Source organism: Anomalospiza imberbis, chromosome 15 (assembly GCF_031753505.1).
Source record: "Anomalospiza imberbis isolate Cuckoo-Finch-1a 21T00152 chromosome 15, ASM3175350v1, whole genome shotgun sequence".
NCBI lineage: Eukaryota > Metazoa > Chordata > Aves > Passeriformes > Viduidae > Anomalospiza > Anomalospiza imberbis.
The window spans coordinates 8,278,999-8,299,509 of NC_089695.1; the positions used below are offsets into that span (position 1 = coordinate 8,278,999).

General features: G+C 39.9%; 1 protein-coding gene across 17 annotated transcripts in view; it reads left to right on the forward strand.

Annotated features, from left to right (window-relative positions):
• The window catches only part of RAPGEF6 (Rap guanine nucleotide exchange factor 6), a 123,556-nt gene that overhangs the window by 13,955 nt on the left and 89,090 nt on the right, over nucleotides 1–20,511 (forward strand). For 15 of the 17 annotated variants that reach the window (XR_011004300.1, XR_011004301.1, XM_068205708.1 and 12 more), the window contains 3 exons: nucleotides 15,073–15,143; nucleotides 15,759–15,815; nucleotides 16,730–16,813. Coding sequence is in view for 15 of the 17 variants with exons in the window: in XM_068205698.1 (XP_068061799.1) it covers nucleotides 15,073–15,143; nucleotides 15,759–15,815; nucleotides 16,730–16,813 (212 nt within the window). In the remaining 2 variants the exon portion in view is untranslated. Of the gene's footprint in view, nucleotides 1–4,540; nucleotides 4,668–7,139; nucleotides 7,160–15,072; nucleotides 15,144–15,758; nucleotides 15,816–16,729; nucleotides 16,814–20,511 lie in introns of those variants that run through there. The other 2 variants (XM_068205702.1, XM_068205707.1) reach the window with 2 other exon arrangements.

The window sequence follows — 20,511 nt, forward strand, 5'->3', positions numbered from 1 at the left end:
TGATGCTGTCGTGCATCTGCCTTAGGGTGTTGGGTGTGCAGCCCCTGTCTCTGTTCAAGCTTTCAGGGCGATGTTAGGATGCCCTGAGAGGGCTGCACATACTTTGTGTTCTTTTTGTTTATATTTTGTTCCAAGGAGGTCTTTAGAAGGTTCACTCAGTAGTTCTGGGGTTTTCTGGACTGATGATATATTTGTCAACAAGGCTTTTATGTTGGAGAGGTGATTGTAAAACAAACTCATTGTTTTCACTGTGTGGTTCAGGGCATATTAGAAACTTACACATACAGTATTTAGAGATATTTTTCAAGCTATTGGCCAAAGTAATTGTAACTAAAAACCAGAGATCACAGCAGATTGCTTCGTGATTATCTTCATATTAAATGCAGGATTTCGGGCTCAGCAGATGTGATTGTGCAGACTAGGTCATATGTTAGTATTGGTCAGATATTTCAAGGCCTAATTCTCTAAACTGTGATGGTAGGGTGGCAGTAAATTCAGCTGGTAGGGGGTAGAAAAATGACTCAAATTTGTGTCCATTGCCGTCACAGAAGACGGTGCTCCAGACCAGCTGTGGGGACCTTGCGAGCCGCAGGCGGTGCCAGCAGGCAGGTGGTGCCTGCAGCGTTCCCTCTGTGTCCCCAGCTTGCAGACACGGAAAGCTGGGGACAGGTAATCTCATACCTGTAACTTCCCCAGATTGGATTGCTGTGGTTCTTTCCAGAAGGTAATACGACTTCTGCTTCATATAAATCCTGTTAAAGGAGCAAGTGGAGTTAGTGTGTATTAGGCTAGCTGTTCCCTGTGACCTTCTCAGGACCATGAGAAATGTTATTGTTGCAAGATTACTTTTCCTATCCTTGCTTTTACTGTTCCTGAAAAACTGTTTTTTCATTTTAGTGACAGCTGTGATAGCTCTAAGAGTAAAACCAGAAATTATGGTGAAGTCTTGGAATTTTTTTATTGGAACTTACTTCCTTTACTATATACTTTACCCCATGAAGTGGGGTCATGCGCTTAGTTTTGTCTGTGGAGTGATAATTTCACTGAAAGTTTTCACTTAAGAATTAAAGTTTAAATATGTAATGCAATGTTTTTCTACCAACCTATTTCTTATTGTAGTATCTGAATTTAAAAAACTTAATTCAGGGACTGGTTAGATAGTAAAGGCGTGTTTTAACAATGCTTAATCTGACCTAGAATATGAGCCTACTGCCTTGTTACTGACCTTGCAATAGGAACTTCTTGGAGACACTAGAATAGTGAGAAAGGGCCAGAAAAGGGTGTGGAAGGAGGTGGGAGAGAACTGCAAGTATACTTGGCATTCAGAAAAGTTGCCAAATGGAAAAAAACCCACATTTCTTTTCTGCTTTTGTTCTCCAAAAATGCAAAGGTTGGAGCATAAACAGTCAAGATGTGTAGGTGTTAAATTCCTCATAGAAGCAGTATTAAAGCTACAAAACAGTGTAGTGAATAAAAAGGTAAGTATAAAAAAAAAGATTTTAAAAATAAAACCTCTTCAGGTAGTATACCCAAACTTACTTTGTATAAGCTTCAGAGAGGAGTTTTTCTGTAATGTTTATTTTAACAAGACTGTTTCTTGTGTCACGTTGTGTAAGGAGAGCTGGATATCTGTCTGCAGTGAAAATGAATTGTAGGAGAGTAGTAGCCTTACAGAACTTGTGTGAATGTCTGCTGTGAGAGGAAACTGAGGTGCCTGTGCCCAGGTTTTGTCCACTTGTGGACAGCCCCACTTCTGAGGAGCGCGGGGGAGGAAGCCAAACACCTGCAAGCAGCTGTCTGACATCTGTGCTGTGCTGCTGAGGGCACTGATCATACTGCTGCTGTTTGCTCCATGGCTGTCTGATAACCCTGGTGTGAAATGGCTGATGCTCCCATCCCAAGAGTGTAAAAAGCTGGCAGTCTTCAGATGGAAATGAGTCCCTTGGCATTAACAGGTCACCTGTCACTGGCAAAGAAGCTGCACACTTCTCAAGACCATTCCAGATCAACTTCCAGTGTGCAGGGAAGTGCAAAACACTTTGCCAGGCATGTGCAAAAATGAGTTTACATTGAGAAGTGCATTGAGATTAGCTTGATAAAGTCTGTTCAGAGCTCTGATGCCCTCCTTATAAGAGACCTGATAATGCTGTAGCAGAACTCTGCTCATGTTAGTATTGCCAGACAAGCTGTTTTTAAAACTTGGAGGTCTTCTGGTTTCAATGGCTTCAGGCTTAAAATACAGAGAGATTTCCTTTGTTTGATGATACTGTGATATAGCCTTCTTCCTCTTTTGAGCATTTCAATGCAGTATTTTGGAAATACCCTGAGTTGAGGGAAGCATGCACAAATTAGTTAGCATTCTGCATCTGGTTTCTTGAGGTTCCTTAGCTCTGCTAATTAGTTAGCTTTTAGCATGTCAAGAGTGTAGCAAATTCTTGATGAATAGAACAAAAATAACTGCCTTAAGGGATTATCTCTTTGTAATCTTTTGTGCTTGTTTAGCATTGACATATAAGCAGTCTGTCCTTCAAAGACTGATCATTAATGAGCCTCGAATGATGGTCCTGTTGGTCTGGAGGGAAGGAATTCTTGTGGTGATGTGTTCCATTGAAGGCACATACAGTTCCTTTTGGCCAAATATGAATTCCTGTGAAGAGAGAGTTCCAGAGATGTTGTAATGTTTTTCACTTTGGCAGTTTGTATTTGAAGAAGCTGAGGAGTGAGGTCTGTCCTTGTAAACCGTATCACGGGTTTAGTGTTGAAAGGTGATGGTGTTGATTTTGTTGCATTTCAATTTTGGGAGCTTTATGATGCTCCTGTCACAAAGGGTTGTGCATTCCAATGGTCACCAGATACTGTGGGGAGCTTATTCTACTTAAATCTGATTTACTTGAGCCTACATTTTCAGGGTTCTTTGTACCATGTCCAGCCTCCAGTAGGCTGTGTTGATGTGGCTGAGTAAAACTGTTCTTTCCAACTGTTGCAGAAGATGTTTCTGTTCCTGTTTCCCATTTGAATTAGGAAGGAAACCAGCAGTCCTATGTTAGACTGCTGACCTTCTGTCAAACATATTTACTGCTTCCCTTCTGTTGGATGGGAAGACTTCCTTCAGCAAACTCCTCTACAGATGCCATTATAGGTGACTTCAGAGATGGTTGTCAAAGTCTCTTGTTCTTGTTCTTCCCAACTGACATGCAATTCACACAAGGATTAAAGGGTATCATCCAGCTGGTGTGATCATTAGAAAAGATGTTTCATCATGCATACGTGGCCCACAATTTCAGCCTGATTCCTGAGCCATTGGGGTACATTTCCTGGTGAAGTCCACAGCTGGAGTGAGGAACTTTTCTGTTTTGTTTCCCCTCTGTTCACTTTAGGTAGGAGGTAATTATGGAGTATAGCAGACCTGTAGTTAACAGGTGCTTCATAACCTATCAGAGCTGAGTACAGCCATGTTTTTAAGAAAAACGGAGAATTTCCCTTGAGCTTAGTTTAGGTCTCTCAAATGCAGCAGATCTGGCTCTGTTAAAATCTGGAGTCATGGACTTCAGTGTTTCGTATGGTGAACAGTAATGTTGCTTTGATTTTTCCCAAGCTCTAGTTTGACTCTAGTAGAATATTTTTTTAAAATGTATTTTTATATGAAATATAATTACATAGCTTTAATGGTTGTGAATGCTAACATAATAAAGTGAGAAGCCTTAGATAACAGGTCTTCCTTTCCTTCCAAGACTTGGACTGCGTGTACTTGGTAAGTACTGCAGTGGACAGCTGCCTGAGTGAGAGGCTGAGACCCTAAATGCACAGCTTTCAAGAAAACACACAACAGAGATGTCTCTTAATGTTCAGTGTAATTATGTAAAATGTCTGAGCTGCAGTACTGGATCCTTCTGTTTCTCCTGTACTTGGGGGGACTGCGATCCAGAGTGTGTGTTCTCCATGACTGCAGGCACAGGCATGACTGTCCAGAGGCTGTGGTGGTGTAATATTTATTACAGCATTCTGCTGCTGTGTCCAGACATTGCCTTTCATCACCATGTGTGGATCATCTCTATAATGTGAGCTGATGAGTCAAAAGTTGGAATATTAAAGGAAGGCATTGCATTGCTTTTTTTTTTTTCATCTTCAGTAAATAATGATAGTCTTGCTCTCTTAAAACAGAAGTCTTCTTTTTAGGTGAGACCCTTGATTTGCTTAAAAGGGAGTTTGTACCTCCATAGAGGCTGTGGTTGGTTAACACTGGAAGAGCAAGAGGTTGGAGGAAGCTCTGGTGTGGTGCATTACAAATAGAGTTAATCATGGTTTCCCAGGAATAAGAAAGATGGTAGAATTGACTTGTTTTGGTGTTGTAGTCAAGGCTGATTGTAACCTCTGAAGTTTTTGGTCTGCCTAAGGATCGAATGGCTCATTGGAGGAGAGGTTTCCATCTCAACTCATATACTACAACCCAGCTGAAGGAGCCCATGTCTCACGTGTTCTCAATTAGTACCTGTTTGATTTAGTGTGGAGGTGGAGGAGACAGTTCCTTGGCATCTTGGCTGTCGTTCTGTGGATGTTAGTCATGAAGTGTGTTGTGAAGCTGGGTACCTGGTGGGTAGGCTGCAGGATTTGGAACTAGAAATTCCTGACTCACAGTGTTATCTTATGATTGATTCAGTCTCTTAATGGTATGCTTGTTTGTTCCTCCTAATGTTGAAGTTGTTAATTTTCTCAATTAGAATTATTCCCATTGTAACATTATGCATCAGTGATCAATGTAATGACCAGCGAAGTGCACAGGTATCTGTACCTCTGACATTTGATTTGATTTCAAACTTGAAACCTGTTAATCTAGCTAGGTGAATATGCACATATATATATATATATATATATGACTCCTCAGTTTGGATCTGTAAGCTTCTTTGTGGTTTATGGCACAGGTATTGCTGAGAAATGCAAAAGTAGATGTTAAAGTGGCAGAGTATCAGTTCCTAGAGTTCTGCTGCGGAGGTTTACATTCAAATGTTGCAGTGAGGTAAATCTGGCTAATTCTTTGCTCTGAGCAAAGATGCAAAGAGCTAGTGATTAATCCCTTTCTTTGATGAGGGATGTAAGTATGTTTGCCACTGTATGGACACAATGAACACAGGCATGGTAACCTTTCTCAACATGTGAAAGGATGTTGAAGTAGTTGAGGTATTGTGGGAATCTATATTTAGATAATTTAGACTCTCTAAGAAATACTGCCTCCTATACATTGCAGTAGCTTTCTTGAATTGATCTATTTGCTAGCGCTTGGGTGTCCTAATACCAGGATGCAGAAGGAATTACTGGTGAACGTATTACTGCTGTCCACTACAGGAATTCCTTCACAGTTCATAATAACATTATTATGGGAATTAAGTAGCTGGAGGTTGATTTTCTTTTTTCTTTCAGTGGCTTTGTTGAAAAAAAACTGTAGGAGAGCATTACATTTGTGCGATATTTTATTCTCAGTTAAAATCTCATAATTTTCTTCTTATTTTACTGATGCAGCAAAACAGTTCTGGGCAGTTAACAGAGTTTTATTCCTCTCCCTTACCTAGATACTGAGTGGGTAATTTAAATTACAATATTGATGAAGATCTCATTTTGCCTTCTCTATTATTTATTTAGCAGGACTTAATTTCCGGACAGATGTGATCTTTGCTTGCTTGAATTCACAAAGAAGTAAGAAATTACGCACAGAAAAAATAATAAATGCGCCATTAGAAAAATAACAATATTCTTACCCATTTGTATGAAATTCTGATGATGAATAGGATGGAAAAAAGCTCCAGTAAAGTGCTGTTATTGTGTGTGTCAGTCCTTCTCTGTGTGATTCCTGTTGAGCTGTAGTGAGAGCTCAGTTATAACATTTACTTGCTGCAAAGACACATTGGGCAGAGCACAATGAAAACATTGACAATGGAGTGTTTATGTGTTAAATATGAACCAGCAGTTGCTAGTCCAAGAGGGAGGAAGGAGAACAAGAGCTAGAGCATTTTCTGCAGTAAGAGCAAAGTCATGTGTAAGTAACAGCTCAGATGTTTAACATGTCTGAGCTGCACCCAGCCTCACTCCCCAAGTTGTCGTGATGGATAGGCACAGAACTGACCTCTGGATTTCATCCTCCACCTTCTCTCTCCTCATGCCCAGGTTCTTGTAACAAATTTCTTATTTAATAAGAATTATTAAATTAATAAGAATTTTTTATTTAATAAGAATGTACCTTTTTTTTTCCTAAATATTTCAGAGTTCTGACCTTTCCTACGACAATCCCTTCTTTTCTTAAAAAGAAATTTCAGATGTTGACACTTTCCTCTGAAAAGAGCAGGGAGTTTCTTCGTGAATCAGAGGAGCTGATGTTTTTGGAGTTTTGACCAAAAGGTTTTAACTGAAATATTGCTATTTGATGGATGCTTGTCCTCTGGAAGGGAGGTAGGTAATTCTGACAATTGGTCAGCTGCTTGACTAAGAAAGTGTTGATTGAACTAGAAGCCACCTATTTTTTTGGTGGATTTTAGGTGATTTTTCAAAAGCCTGGGTTAGGAGGCTGATTTTACCATCTTTGTACTATTTAAAAATATTTGGTATAAAGTCTTGGTCTTTGATAGGGATAATTTTGTATATTCTGTGCTTCCCATCCTGATGAACTTCAGGAACTTGAAAACTCAAGTTTTACAACTCAAAAATGGGTTTTTGAGGCAACTTTCTATTATCAGCATTTAAGTCTGAAAGATATTTTAAAATTAAGTAATGTGTGTCTGGGAACTTTGTGGTAGTGTTTTAGTTGAAGGCACTTTTTCATAGCTGTGCTTTTATTCTTAGCTGTGGAAAGGGTTGAGTGGTGCTTCAGATACTCAAAACTCTCCATGAACTTCTTGCTTTGAAGCAGTGACATTTGTTGTTCTGTCTCTCCAGTTCAGGGCCCTTGCTATTTCACTCTGCAAAATCAGCTTTTCCAAAGGAAGTTTTTTTCTCTGGCAAAGTCAGGGTTCCAAAAATGCTGACTCTCTGATGAAACAGCAGTAGAAATAATATAAAATTTCCCCTCCCTCATTCCTTTAGATGTTTTTCTTTCTGCCAAAGTACTATATCAACATAATCCAGGGTTCTGAGGTGGAAGGTGTTTATCTGGATTGGGTGTGGGGAGTGATTGGTGAGTAGAGAAGCTTTTTGTTTTATTTTCATGTGGAAAGACTTCAGTTCTTTTATTTTGCTCTTAGAAGTATGCCACTGAATTGAGATATTTTCAGTCCATCAAAAAGCTATGATAGTGGCTCTCGAGTCTATATTTAAAGGTCTGGCTTTTCCAAGTTTTCTTAAGGATAGTTTGATTCTTAGGAGTGCAAGTCTGTGCCTGTAGCCATGTGCATGTTATAATGAAATAACAGAAAATAATATATAAGGAAGCCCCATTATAAGGAAGCCCCTATTTGCCCCATTGAGGGACTTACTACATTTTCACAAAAAATAAGATAAAAATCCAAGTGTGCAAATGATGCTCCTTACTATCTGCAAAAATAAGAGCCAGATTTTAGTTTTCTGTTTGTGGCTATACTGTTATTAACAGATGCTGTCAGTGGGAATAGCTTCCTGGGTTTACGAGAGTGAAATAAAGTCTCTGTTAATCTCTTTTCTCCTGTGTATAGGTACATACAGTATATAGTGTAAAGTTAAATAACTAGACTGACACTTCCTCATTTGGAAAAACAAGTATGTGTCATTTGAATAGCTAAATGGGAAGTTAAGAGTTTAGGGAGGAGTGTTCTATCATAGTCAAGATAGGATCCATAGTTGTCTGATGGACATAGGCTCCAGGAGTCTGGGGACATCTGAAAGTCCATGAATCAAAGAATTCAAGTTCTTGGTCATTTGAAACTGTTCAGCTTCTTTATCAAATATATGCCATTTTTTCTGAATAATGGAATATAGCTCTGAAGTAGTTGAACCAGTTTGTTGTATACAAATGTTACTGTGTGCAGTCTCAGGCAGTGACATAAGATCATGCAGGAGTTTGCTGTTATGTTCTCTGAAAGGTTCTTTAATTAGGCTTTTTGAATTAGTGGTGTTTCCTGCATTGAATGATGCTTAATTCCTCAGATGTGCTGGTTAAACTCTGCCATTCTCTGCATCGTACTTTAATGTCCTTCATTCATAAAATTTTCTTTTGTCTGACTGACTAATCTGTCCTTTCTCTTCCCTAATAGTGTCTCAGTGCTTGTATTTAGTTTTTATTTTTGTTTCTAAGTGGCCTCCAGCTAAGTAGGAGGCTACTTTAAAGGGAATTGTTACTTTAAGTGAAGAGCCCTGAGCTGACATTTTATTGCATCACTTGCATTTTTATTGAAGTCCAATGTCTATGCCACTGAACAAGGAGAGTAAATACGATAAGATGGAAGAGTTGCTTTCCAGTTCATGTCATCATCTTTTTTTTAGTTTAGGAGCTGTATACTCTGTTACACATGTCTAAGTGGATTTTTTTCTGTTCCTCACACAAGTTTCGGGGGATAGCTGACAGTGTGTAGGGTGGGCTCCTTGAACCAACATCCCTAAAGCTGGTGAATTTGCTCTGTAGATATCTGAATGTGTAAAATATGGATCAGAGAACTACAACATGTTTCTGTGTTTTTATTTCTGGTATTACAGTATCAGGAAAGAATTTGGGAGTACTATTTTTAAATTGGCCTTAAACAGAAACTAAAGGAAACAGCGCGGATTCCAGCCTTCGATGAAGCAACAGGAAGGGAAGCAATGAAAACCATAAACCGTGCTGAGTAACATTTCCTCTCTTCTGCTACACCCCCCACCCCCCAAGGGTGACAAAGTCTTTATTGAGCCTGACAGGATTCCTAATAAAAGCTGCATTCAATCTGTATAAGGAGCCTGCTGAATCACTGAGAAGCAAGTAATGGCATTGGGCTAGAGGGAGCCTCCCACTTAGAGCTTACACAGCTTGTGCTCTGTGCTCCAAGAATCACCTCTGTTTGCTTTACTGAAATCTAGGCACTTTAAATAACTTTAATACAGAGAAATTCAGACACTGTCCGAGAGGCTATTAAAATCCTCGTGCTGAAACCAAATGAGTGCTTGATTGTGCTGGAGTTTGTTTCCAGCCTTGTTTCTGCTCAGAGCACTGAAAAGGGAGAAGAAGCTAAGCAGCACACAAACAGGAAGGTACCTTTCAACCATGCAGCTTCCTTCCCTGGAGGATTTCGTACCTGATGGTCTTTTTGAATGCCATTGGAGTTTGGGAAGCTGTTGCCATATCATTTAACTGTTGGTTCAAAGACAGAAATGTGTGTCTGTTTCTTTTAAAGTATATTCTCATTCACATGACTGGATCGCTAACATATCTTCAGAAAATACTAATATTCTGTTTGCTCAGAAATACATGAAATATGCACCCTGCCAGCTGCCTTAGCTTGGAACAGGAACGGAAGCAAAATCCCGTCAGTCATCCTTTGTGCTTGTGTAGAAGCAGGTTCTTGTGTGTGACCCAGGGAATCCTGGGTGGCTCGGCAGCCTGCGTGGGCTGGCTGTGGGGAGCCTTGAGTGAGCCAAGCATATGTTCTTGCAAGAGGAATTTAATATGTTTGGGGTGGATTGAGAGACAGGTTTTGTGCAGCTCTTTGGGACAGGTTTGCATGTGGGAGCAATCTGTCTGGAGCTTGCTGACACAGCTGGTTTTACATGCAGCTTTGAAGTGCTGGTGCCCTGGTGCAGGTTTCTGCTCTTTTCTCATTCCCTGAGCAAAACTCCAGACTGACCGAATAACACGTGCCAGTCTGCTTTCTTTGGGACCCCTTGTTTCAGGTTCGGGGTGGATCTAGGGGATCTGCGAGGCGCGGGCTCGCTGGGATTTGGGAGCATCCCTGAGTGCAGTGAGCAGCTGTCCCCTGGCCAGTGCCGGGCTGCATGCAGCTGTTCCGGAACTGGGCTGGCTCTGCCTGCTGGCACGAAGGGCACAGCATGGCAGGCAGTGCTCAGAGCAGTCTGTGGGGATTTATCACTTCCTCAGCATCCCTAATACCTGACTGCAGTTACTGAGGTTGTCTCTGTGTGACATGAATCAGAATTTACAACTATGAGGTCATTTCAGAACAATTTATTTTCCTTAGAAATAGACCAGATTTCCTGTTTAGTGTTTAATAATAATAGTAATAATAATATGTTACTGGAACACCTGGCTGGGGTCACATAAAGTGAAGCATCAGTTTTGTGTTTTGAGGGGCAAAGTTGCTTTTGATGCAGTCATTCCATCCTTGTTTCAGAGCTGCTTTTTATTTGTTTGCTTTTTGTTTTGTTTTCATTTTTTATTGTTTTTTTGGGGGGGAGTTTTGGTGTTTTTTTGTGGGGTTCTTTTTACTGCTTTTACCCCTTTTAGCCCCTTTTACCTCCCGCTTTTAACACTGCAGGAAGATTTGTCTTGGACCTTGTCGTGGACTTAAAGCATCTGGGTGCAGGTCATGGGAATTACAGCTGTGCTGGCTGGAGTCATTGTTGGTTGGGAAACTTTGTGGTCAGAACTCCATGTTCGAGACCACTGTTGTTCCACTGGAACCTCAGTTCCAATTTGTAAAGATGCTTCTTGGATTAAAGGCCAGAGATTGGATGAGAAGAGGGTGAAGCAAGAGGAAATGATACCTACTTGCAAATTTTGCTCATCAGTGGTGTTGCTGCACCGCTGGTGCTTGTTCAGAAACATCCAGATCTTGGTCATATTTTGAAAAGATGGCAATAACGAAACTTAAGGGTGACCACCACTTCCTCAGCAACTTTGAGTTTGGATTATATTTTTCTGATGATTTTTCTGACTGACTGTACTTACTTCTTTATTTTTAAAAAGTTACATCTTAACAATGAAGAAATTAATATTTCACTATCCTTGAAAAAAAAAAAAGAGTGAATTTTTTCAAAGAAATGTGTTGGGATAAGTGGGTGATGGTGGTAGTTAGCTGGTGGCTTTACTTTTGTGTAGTGAGTTTTTACTTGATGCTTCTTTTATTTTCCCCTCTTATTGTATCTCTCAGAGTTAGCATCTGGCAGGGAAATGAGAAGTGGTCTGGGTATTCAGGTGGTCACTTCTAACTGTACTGGGATGAGGATGTTAGCATAAAAGAATATATATTTATATAACGTTCTTGTTACCAAAATCTCTGTGTTTTTATGCCACCTTTGGCTGAGCAGCTGGTTAAGCTTTTTGCAGGAAGCCTGTGAGTGCTGGAGCTGATAAAAACCGGTGCTGAAAGAAGCTGAGGCTGCTGGTGACCACACTTTTGTGCTAACAGCGCCATCCACAGAGCCATCCCCTGGTTTCTGCACTGCTGCTGAAGCCCACGCTGTTTCATACAGTGTATTCTGTCATGGGAAGAATTTGGAGACACAGATGTCCTCTGCTTTTTTTAAACACATCTGCTGTGAGAACTGGAGGCAAGGAGTGATCCGTCCCGGGCAGCTTGGTGCAGGATCACTGCGGCCGCGGTGTTCATGTTTCCTCTCTATGCTATAGAAAATCTCCTTTCTCACAGGATTAACAACTGCCTGATTACTCTTTGCACAGTTTCCCACGTTCCCTTGAGTTGCTGGAGCTGCAGTTTTAGCAAGTTGAATAGATAATGTGAGTTGCTTTCTCTGTAAATAACCTTAGTCAAGGCTGTTTTCTGTCAAAGACTGAAGAATCTGTTGTGGGCACAGCATTTGCAGGTAGAGCCTGTGCTTCAGTTTCAGCTATTGTTTCAGCTGATTAAAAGCTCTGAAGAAAAAGATTGCAAAATAAATTCATACTGACCTTGTTCTTAGCTTAGAGCATGTGGAGGAATTGTCTTTCATCAATAGTTATGTCTCAGTTGGATTTTGACAGAAAAAAGTAAGTAAAGAGATTATAAGGAAGGATATGGAAAGGGGCTGTAAAATTCTGGCAAATGTTTTGTGTTCTGCTGATATGATGCTGAATGTTGCCCTTTGGCATCACTTTTTGTAGTGAGTATGAGAAAGTATCTGTGAAAATGATCTCTACCTTTTGTACTGAGGATATGTGCTTGTCCACTATTTAGAACTGCTGCGGTGAAATAAACGTTTTTAAAAATAAAACTGAAAATTATACTAGAAACGATTGTAAACTTTGAGTTAGACAAATAAATGCTTTCAGCTCTGTTGGAGGAGGATTTTTGGGAGCATGGTGCAGCTGGACTTCAGCCTCTGTCCACGAGGTGGCCACAGCCCCTGCCCGTGTCCGGCCACCCTCGGACTAATCGATGTTCCTTGCTGGCAGAAATACAGAAGAGACTCTATATAGTATGTGAAAGGTAATTTCAGTGCTATTTTAAGGCTGAAATGAGTTGGAAGTATGAAGAAGAATTCACAAGCTATGACTGATTTCCATAGGTAATGGTAATTTTAATTTTATTGGGAAAAACTGGGATATACACACCACGTGTACTGTACCGTCCCGTGTTAGAATCTGAAGTGGCATGTGAGAGAGAGGAGGAATTCTACCTTACTGCATCTATTTAAACAAGCAAAAAAGGCTTTCTACCAAGACATGGAAATCAGATTGGATGGGTACCTTTGAGGTACTGGCAGAAAGAGGCACCTCACAGCCCTTCCCAGGAGGTTGCTGAGTTAGTTCTTTTGCTCAGTGGCACCCAGCATCACCTTCTCTGCATGACTGGGAGAGGGGCTTGCTTTAAGAGTCAGGTATTTTTAGGGAAAGCATTACAGATCCTGATTTAAAACCACTTATAGAAACTGCTGTGCAAGTAGCCAATGTGTTTAGCTTGTTGATGCATCACCTGGCTGGGTAGTGAATTACATTTATCATGTAGTTTGTTATTTATCAACATTAGAGCAGTAGTAGTGGGCAGTGTAGGTTGAATGCCTTCTGGTGGGTGAGGGAATAGGAACCTTTGCCTTCCCTGTGCTGTGCTCTGCTCAGCTGTTCCCTCTGCTGCTGCTGCTGCTCATCTCCACAGATGAGGTTGGAGTTGGGGGATGCTTTCCAGACATGTATCCCTTTAAGCAAATGTTTATCTCTTAAATGTACAACTGTTTGTTCATCAAGCTCTTCAGTGGATCAGTACAGCAGTCCTGTGTGCTGCAGGTGGAGTGCAGGAGTCAGTCCAGGCTGAGCGAACTTGCAGAGGGGCTGCATTCTGGGGAATTGCACAGAATAATTTACAAGTCAGGATGTGGTCATTTTTCATATGCAGAAGTTAAAAACTTTGTAATTAAAAGGGGAACATAGACTCTTGTTCTGCTTACAGTTTTCTGTAACTCATAACTACAGAACTGTTTCTCTAAAACGTTGTCAAGATACTCTGTTATATCTTAGTCCCAGTTAAAAAAGTACTGGAAAATGTAGGAAAACCTATATAGACACAATGAATGTCAGCTTTAATTTTAATACCAAATACTGATTCTCTACTGGCTGCCCAGCTTTAATTTTAATACCAAATACTGATTCTCTACTGGCTGCCCAACTTTCACAGGAGTTGTGAGTATCCCTCTTTTGGCCTGGGAGTCAGATATTACTAACTATTAAGCCACTGTATGGCCTGAGTATATAGTTGCTGCATTTCTGTGCCTGATGCTTTCAGGTGGAGAAGTTGAGGCAGTTCCCTGCTCAGAAACAGGAAAAGCTCAGTAATGGACCTGTTGGTTATCTGAAATGACCCTTTGGCTGCCAGGTGCCCACCTCTGCCAGGCTGTGGTCTGTTTGGAGTCTATCCATAGCTAGTGCTCCTGGATGGTTTCACAAACAAAAACATGTTTGTGGCAGCTTGGATGATTAAAATGAGATTGCACTGTGTGAAAAGAGTGCTTTGTAAATGTGCTACAAATTCAGGCCTTCTGTTTAATTTTAATGGGATTTGGTAATGACATTTAAAAAAAAAAATCAGAGTTTTATTGGTTTTACATGGTCTGCAATTACATCTGACCTTTCATTTGATACAACAGTCCAGAACAGTTATACTGCTAAACATGGACTATGAAGCCAAAGAACTTTTCTGAAGTAAATCCATTGTAAATTCTGAGGCCAGCATTCATATTGATTTATCTTATGTAAACATTGGATAAATGCAGCACTTGAAAATTCAGAACATACCTTCCAAGGCCAAGCTGGAGAGCCTGCCCTGTGGTATATAATGATTTTGTTGTGTGTGTATTTGGCTCTAACAGCCCACCTGTTCAGGACAGTAAATTAAGGGATGAATAGCCCTACTGAGCTGTTCCCTGCCATGTGGTCTGCACCATCAGCACAGATATTTTTGTGACTGAAGAGGATTCTGTCTGGTGAGAGGTTTAAACAGCTGTATCTCCTAATTACAACTTCTGTGTAAAGTTCAGTTTATGAAGCGAAATAATCTTCATGTTTTAATACTTTTGTTTCTGTGGTTGCTAGTGAATGACTCTGGTGTGATATTGACTAGTGGTAGCAGGAGTGAGAGACCGCTGAAGCTTTATTGCTTTCATCTTTGCCAAAGAGTATTTTGGAATACTTTTTGATGTTCCTCCAGACTTGGACTGGGCTGAGCAAGAGAAGCAGTAGGATGGTGTAGTTTGTAGTGGGCCTGCCAGCTAGGTCTGAGGTGGACATGAAAGAGTTTTTCCCCTTCAAATATAACCCCTTTGCTATGAAAAGGTACTCCGGTGGTTCTCTGCACACTATATAGTGGCTTAGGTTTTTCACTGGTTTTGAAAAAATCCTTCTTTGAAGAGATCTTAGAAGGTTTCAACAATTTTTGACCTTGGGTGAACAGGCGTTTTGTCTATTTATCTTATTCCACGTGTTGCTTGCTGCTGTATCCATTCACATAAATAATATTTTCAGAGATATTTTTAATAAATCTTTTTTTTTCAGGTCAGTGTTCATGCATCAGTTGCACTTAACTCTTTTCACTGCCACAGCTCAAGTGTAGACAGGATTCTTCAAGTCTGTGTGTGTCCTGACCTATCTATTAGTCTGGGCTTTGTGTAATCCTATGTAACTTAGTGCAGAATCTGAAAAGTAATGCTGAGTGATTAGATGTGAATGAATTTGCTTATGTGTTTGTTTTGGTTTTTTTTTAGGACTTGAATACTATCTATTCTTTCCTTCATGGGCTGGACATACTATCACATTTCAGGGAACATCAGCTAAGGTGAAGTACTCTGCAGTTTGTGTTTTTTAGCACACTTACATCTATGACATTTTGTGGAGATAAGCAGAGCTTTTGTCTGCCTGCAGTTTGAGGTGGCAGAGCATTGGCCAAATCCATTGCTGAGTTAAGTCACTGCCATAATGTGGCACAGAATCTAAACTAATTAGCTCTTCTAAGAGGGAAGGCAGAGTTTACTCCCATTTGCCTACAAGGGACTATGTAGACAGTGCCCTGTCTTAACTCAGATTACAAAAGCTTTTTAATGCTTCAGACATTCTGATGGTCTCAGAATCCATAAAATGGAAGGCCATCAAAGCACAAAAAGTGCTTTAGAAGTATTTTAGTCCCTTCAGTTCTGTTGCTATGGGTAATTCCAATGTGTGGGAGTGATTTAAACACTTGGAAAACATGCTATATATTATCTATTTGGATAATGAAGAACACCATAATAATTTGAATTTTCCAGTTAAGCACATCTTTTGTTTAGGGAAAAAAAAAAAAAGTTGAATTTGAGGTCTTAGTGCCTGAAAGTGATTCTACTGAAATGCAGTGATTAATGTATAATGATCTTTGGGGATTAAAATTGAATTTAAACTTCTCTTCCTCTTCCCTCAGAATAATGTCGTCAAGTGCCCGCTATGAGAGGTACAAGGGCAACCAAGTTCTCTTTTGGTGAGTACACAGCACTTGCTGGAGTTCTTCAGCAGAAACGTGGGCAAACCCAATGTTCTGCATGTTGTTATATATATGCCATTTGCTTTTCAGTCATTGTCAATCATTGGTTAAAAGCTTTGGCAGAGGTGGTTGTAGCAGTAGTGCAGTGTTGATGTTTGAGAGGTGCCCATGACCTTCCAGCCTGGCTCCCAGGGAGCGCAGAGAGGGGTGTATGTGTGTGTCAGTGACACCAGGTGACAAGGCAGGCAGTGTCCCCTCTGCAGTCTGGTGGCACTGAGCTCAGTAGGTGGCACTGTATCCCTGGAGCTGGCACTGCCTGCACAGAGCACCCTGTACTGGAGAGGGCTGGAGCTCAAACACCATCACTTTACATTGTGAAAATTGGTATTTTAGCTTACGGTTCTCTAGGTTCTTCCTGGGAGGCAAATATGCTTTTATTTCCCTCATATTTTAGCATTGCTTATGGCATATTTATCATCTCATAGGTAGTTCTAGCTTTCTGTATAGACCCAGCACACCCGAGTTGAAATGCGATGCCACCTGCTAGTTGGTGTGGTGGGTGTGTGTGACACACACCTGCTCCAGCAGCAGGTCAATATCTGTGTGTGGGGTTGTGTCCTGTCCTGTATTTATAGCCTTTATGTATAATTTCACTGGAATAAAATGCTTTTACTTGAAATTTCATTTTAATAAAGTAAATTTTTAAGCTGAGGTAAATGTCAAAGTGTAAAGTATAAGAAACATTCCTTATTTGAATATTAAAAAAAAATCCTGGTCCAGTTGTAGTTCCCAGGTTCTTATATTGAACTGTTAGAATGATAAATCATTATCTTACTACAATAATATTTTGGATAACATAATTCTAAGGTGCTGTAAGGAGAAGTACTTATCAGTGATTTCTTCTCTTACAGCTCAGAAACTATTGCAAGATGCTGGTATATCCTGCTTTCTGGATCTGTGCTCATGAAGGATTCGATGTTTTTGCCACCTTGCAGGTAGGTACAATAATTGAGTTATTGTTGTTATTTAAGGCAAGCTTTTTTTTTTTTTTAATGCTTCCTATGTATTTCTGTTACTGTAATTTTAAAAGAATTTTAAAGTAATTTCATAATTTTGTTTTTTCTAAAGTTTGATAGTGAAAGAAATGTTCAGCTAATTCAATTTAAATTTTCGCCCACTTTTTCTGCATGTTGAAATTTCTTTATGTAATACTGCATTCAATCTAGTTTGGCTTTTTAAGTTTGTAAGAGAATTTGTAGTCAGCTTACTACCTTGGGGTCTCTTTGGATAATTTGTGCTGTGTGGCTGTTCTTGATGGAGTTCCCTGTCACAAAAATACGACTGCAGATCACACAGCTTTTGCCATTTGGTCAGAGGCTGTATTTAGTGGCACATATGATTTTTATGAGAAGCAAGAAGGGGCCAGCAGCATCAGCAGTGGAGAGCTTGTGCCAGGAGCCCGGCTGTGTCCCGGGGTTGAGACAGTGAGTGCTGACATGCTTTCACTGCAGCACAGTATCAGACTTGAGCTGAACTTGGGCTAGTAATGCCCTGAGTACCCAGAGTAGCACTCTGCTTGACCTTGTACATCAGTCATTTTTATTTCACTGTTTCACTTGACTCAGCATGAGCTGACCATGAGTGGATAGACTTAAGGCCAGCTCCAGCTTACATACATTTCTGTATACTTGAATTTCATAGTAGGTACTAGTAAGAACATATAGGACTGAATTTTTCACCTCAGTCAATTGTAGCCTGGATATCAAACACTTAAAGCTCCTTGAGTGACAGAAGGTCCTTGAATAAAATTGTCCAGAGGAGCTGTGGCTGCCCCATCCCTGAAAGTGTTCAAAGCCAATTTGATGGGGCTTGGGGCAGTCTTGTCTAGTGGAAAGTGTCTTTGCTTATGGTAGGGTGGTGGGACAAGATGTGCTTTAAGGTCCCTTTCAACCAAAATCATACTATGATGAGTCAATTATAAGTTCAGGAGTACCAGAAGTGAGGACATGACATGCTGGTATTTACATAAAAACTCTCTAAAATGATTGTTTTGCAAAACCTGGAGTAAGTCACTTACAAGCACCATTGCTTGTAAGGTTTCTTGTGCCTTAAAAAAAAAAAAAAAGGCAAAGTAGACCTGTTATAGTTAATTCACAAGATTACAGCTACATTTATTATGGGTAATGAGGGTGGTGAAAGGGTCATCTGTTAGATGGAGCTCTGGCAGGTTACAGCCTATAAAGGGTGGTTCCTGAGATATTCTGCCTCCTTACGTGGTGAGATCATGTGGAAAGGAAGAGAATGGACTCCTGATAGGAGTCTAGGACATTTAGCTCACTTCCATTTTGTTTGAAATACAGTCATGTTTGTGCATTAAATAGAATGGGTTTTTTTTCTTCAGTAGAGTGGGATAAACTTCAGTTACTTTCCCTGTTTGGAATACCTTATCTGTCACATTCGTAGTTGAGGAAACTGCAGTCACCAGACACAGGCTAATTTCATATGAAATAGTGCCATGGAAAAGTTAGTAGTATTCTTTCATAATTATAATTAGCAGCATTTTAATTACATTTGAAGTAATACTTAATGTCACTCTTTATTCTTTGTCCCCAACCAAGTTCAGAATGTGAGTCATTCTGAACAGAAGCTTAACTACACATCTGTAGGAAAGCACAATATTGCATTTATTCTCATTGCCTCAGGTATTACAGAGCTATTCTGTATCACAGAAAACAAAGATAACTTGCTGCCACGTTCTCCTTGCCTGATGTGCATATGATCCTGGACCTGTAATATGTTTGTGAAATGGGAGAGTATGCTGTGTGGGATACTGCTCTATCTATGCAATCATTTATCAAAATTCAGCGTTGCACTAGAAACTAACTGCCCAGCATTAATTATATAATAACAGTTACATAGGAAGCTGCTGTTACAATTGATTGTTAGTGAGATCCTTGCAGTCTCCATAAATAATCGTAGCCACTGGAAGGTGGTTATGGTTTAATAACTGTTTGATGGTATATCCTCACAATACTTGTCCTTTTTCTGTCATCTGCCCTGTGATTGCCTTGATGGATAGGAGGAGACTGTAGTAGACAGCCGTAAACTTAACCTGGAAAAGATGCTATCCTGCTTTTTGCCTGCCACCTTTCATCCACTGTCTATCAGAGTTTTGGGAAACTTTATTTTTTTCCTGCAGAACTCTTTGAAATAAAAAATTCTGTTGAATCCAACCTGAAAGAGGCTTAGCCCCTTGAAAACATAAGGAGATAGGCTGTTACTGCTTTATTAACTTTGTCTACATTTTTGAATGAGTAAGAATGGAAGCTGGGGCTCACTGTGCTTTGAAAAGGGCTTTTTAATTGACTTGATGAACTTGTATTCAAGTTGTAATTCAGAAATTGGTTTAAAAATTGGAGGAGTAAAACTTGCATCCAGGCACAATAAATCTATTCAATATTCTGACACTGATGCTCATGATGAGAGAAGCCCTGCAAGATTTTTAAGGTAAGATGCACATCAGTCAGTAATACCAGGTACAAAGGTGGCATAATCTTGATTACCCTGTTGCCTGGAGAATGGATTTGTTAATAGATTTGGCACTGGAGGAGAAGAATTTGCTTCTAAGATGAAAGTGATGGCCGGAATAAAAGAACAGGATTGACGGATTTGTGGAAGGAAAATCATATCAGCAAGTTAAAGAGGTTTTGTGTTAACCTTGCTTGCTAATGAAGATAAATCATGTGAACAGGATATTTGGAGGAGATTACTCACAGCAAGATTAGCCATAGGAGATATATCAAGGACCTGGAGGAACTTTTGAAGCCAATTATGTGGCTGACAGCCTCCTACAGCTGTGAGAATTGAACCTCCCAGGGAAAAATACAAACTCTTGAAACATTCAAGATGTAGTCTTACTAAAACAAATGCTTCTCTTTTCCCTGTCCTTCCAAAATCTCTCAAGTGGAGAAACTTGGAATCACTGTTCTACTCATGTAGTGCATTTCTTGGTTACAAACAATTGCTTTACTTAAAATGGCCTTGTGGTTGTGTGGTATCTTTTCATGGGAGTTGTAGATGCATCAATGACTCAATTAGCCATTTCTCTTTTCTTTAGTAAAAGACCCAAATGCTTAGATCAAGAAAATGGTCATAATGAAAGAGGAACTCCAGTTTTGCATCTTTCAGCTCAGCTTGGGTTGAAATTATTTTAGCTTGTTTTGTATTAGTATTTGTGAATAACAGTATTTTTATTTTGCAACTGACTGTGACTTAATAGTGACTGTTAGTAGTGTTTACATCTATTCTGTGTGAAGTGCCAGAAGCACAGAAAATACTGTGCTTCTATAGGACTGTCAGTGTTGAAAAGTAAGAATGTGAGATTAAAGATTTGCAATTTGAAGAATTTAAAGATTAACAAAATGCCATAATTTAAATTCTGATGTATGTAACTTTGTTCTCAAACATATTTATACCTCAAATGCACTATCTAAAGTCAGATCAGTTGTGTTTCTGAAGCCGTAGTGCTGTTTTCTGCAAATACTTGTGAATTTGTATCATTTGTTGCAAAAGTAAACCAGTGGCTCAGAGCTCCTGTACTCCCAGCTGCTGGCAGTGCAAGGTATACTGGTCTTTTTGTCCCCTGATCCTTCCTTTTCAGGTTTAACTTTAATACTGCTTCTTCTTAGACAGC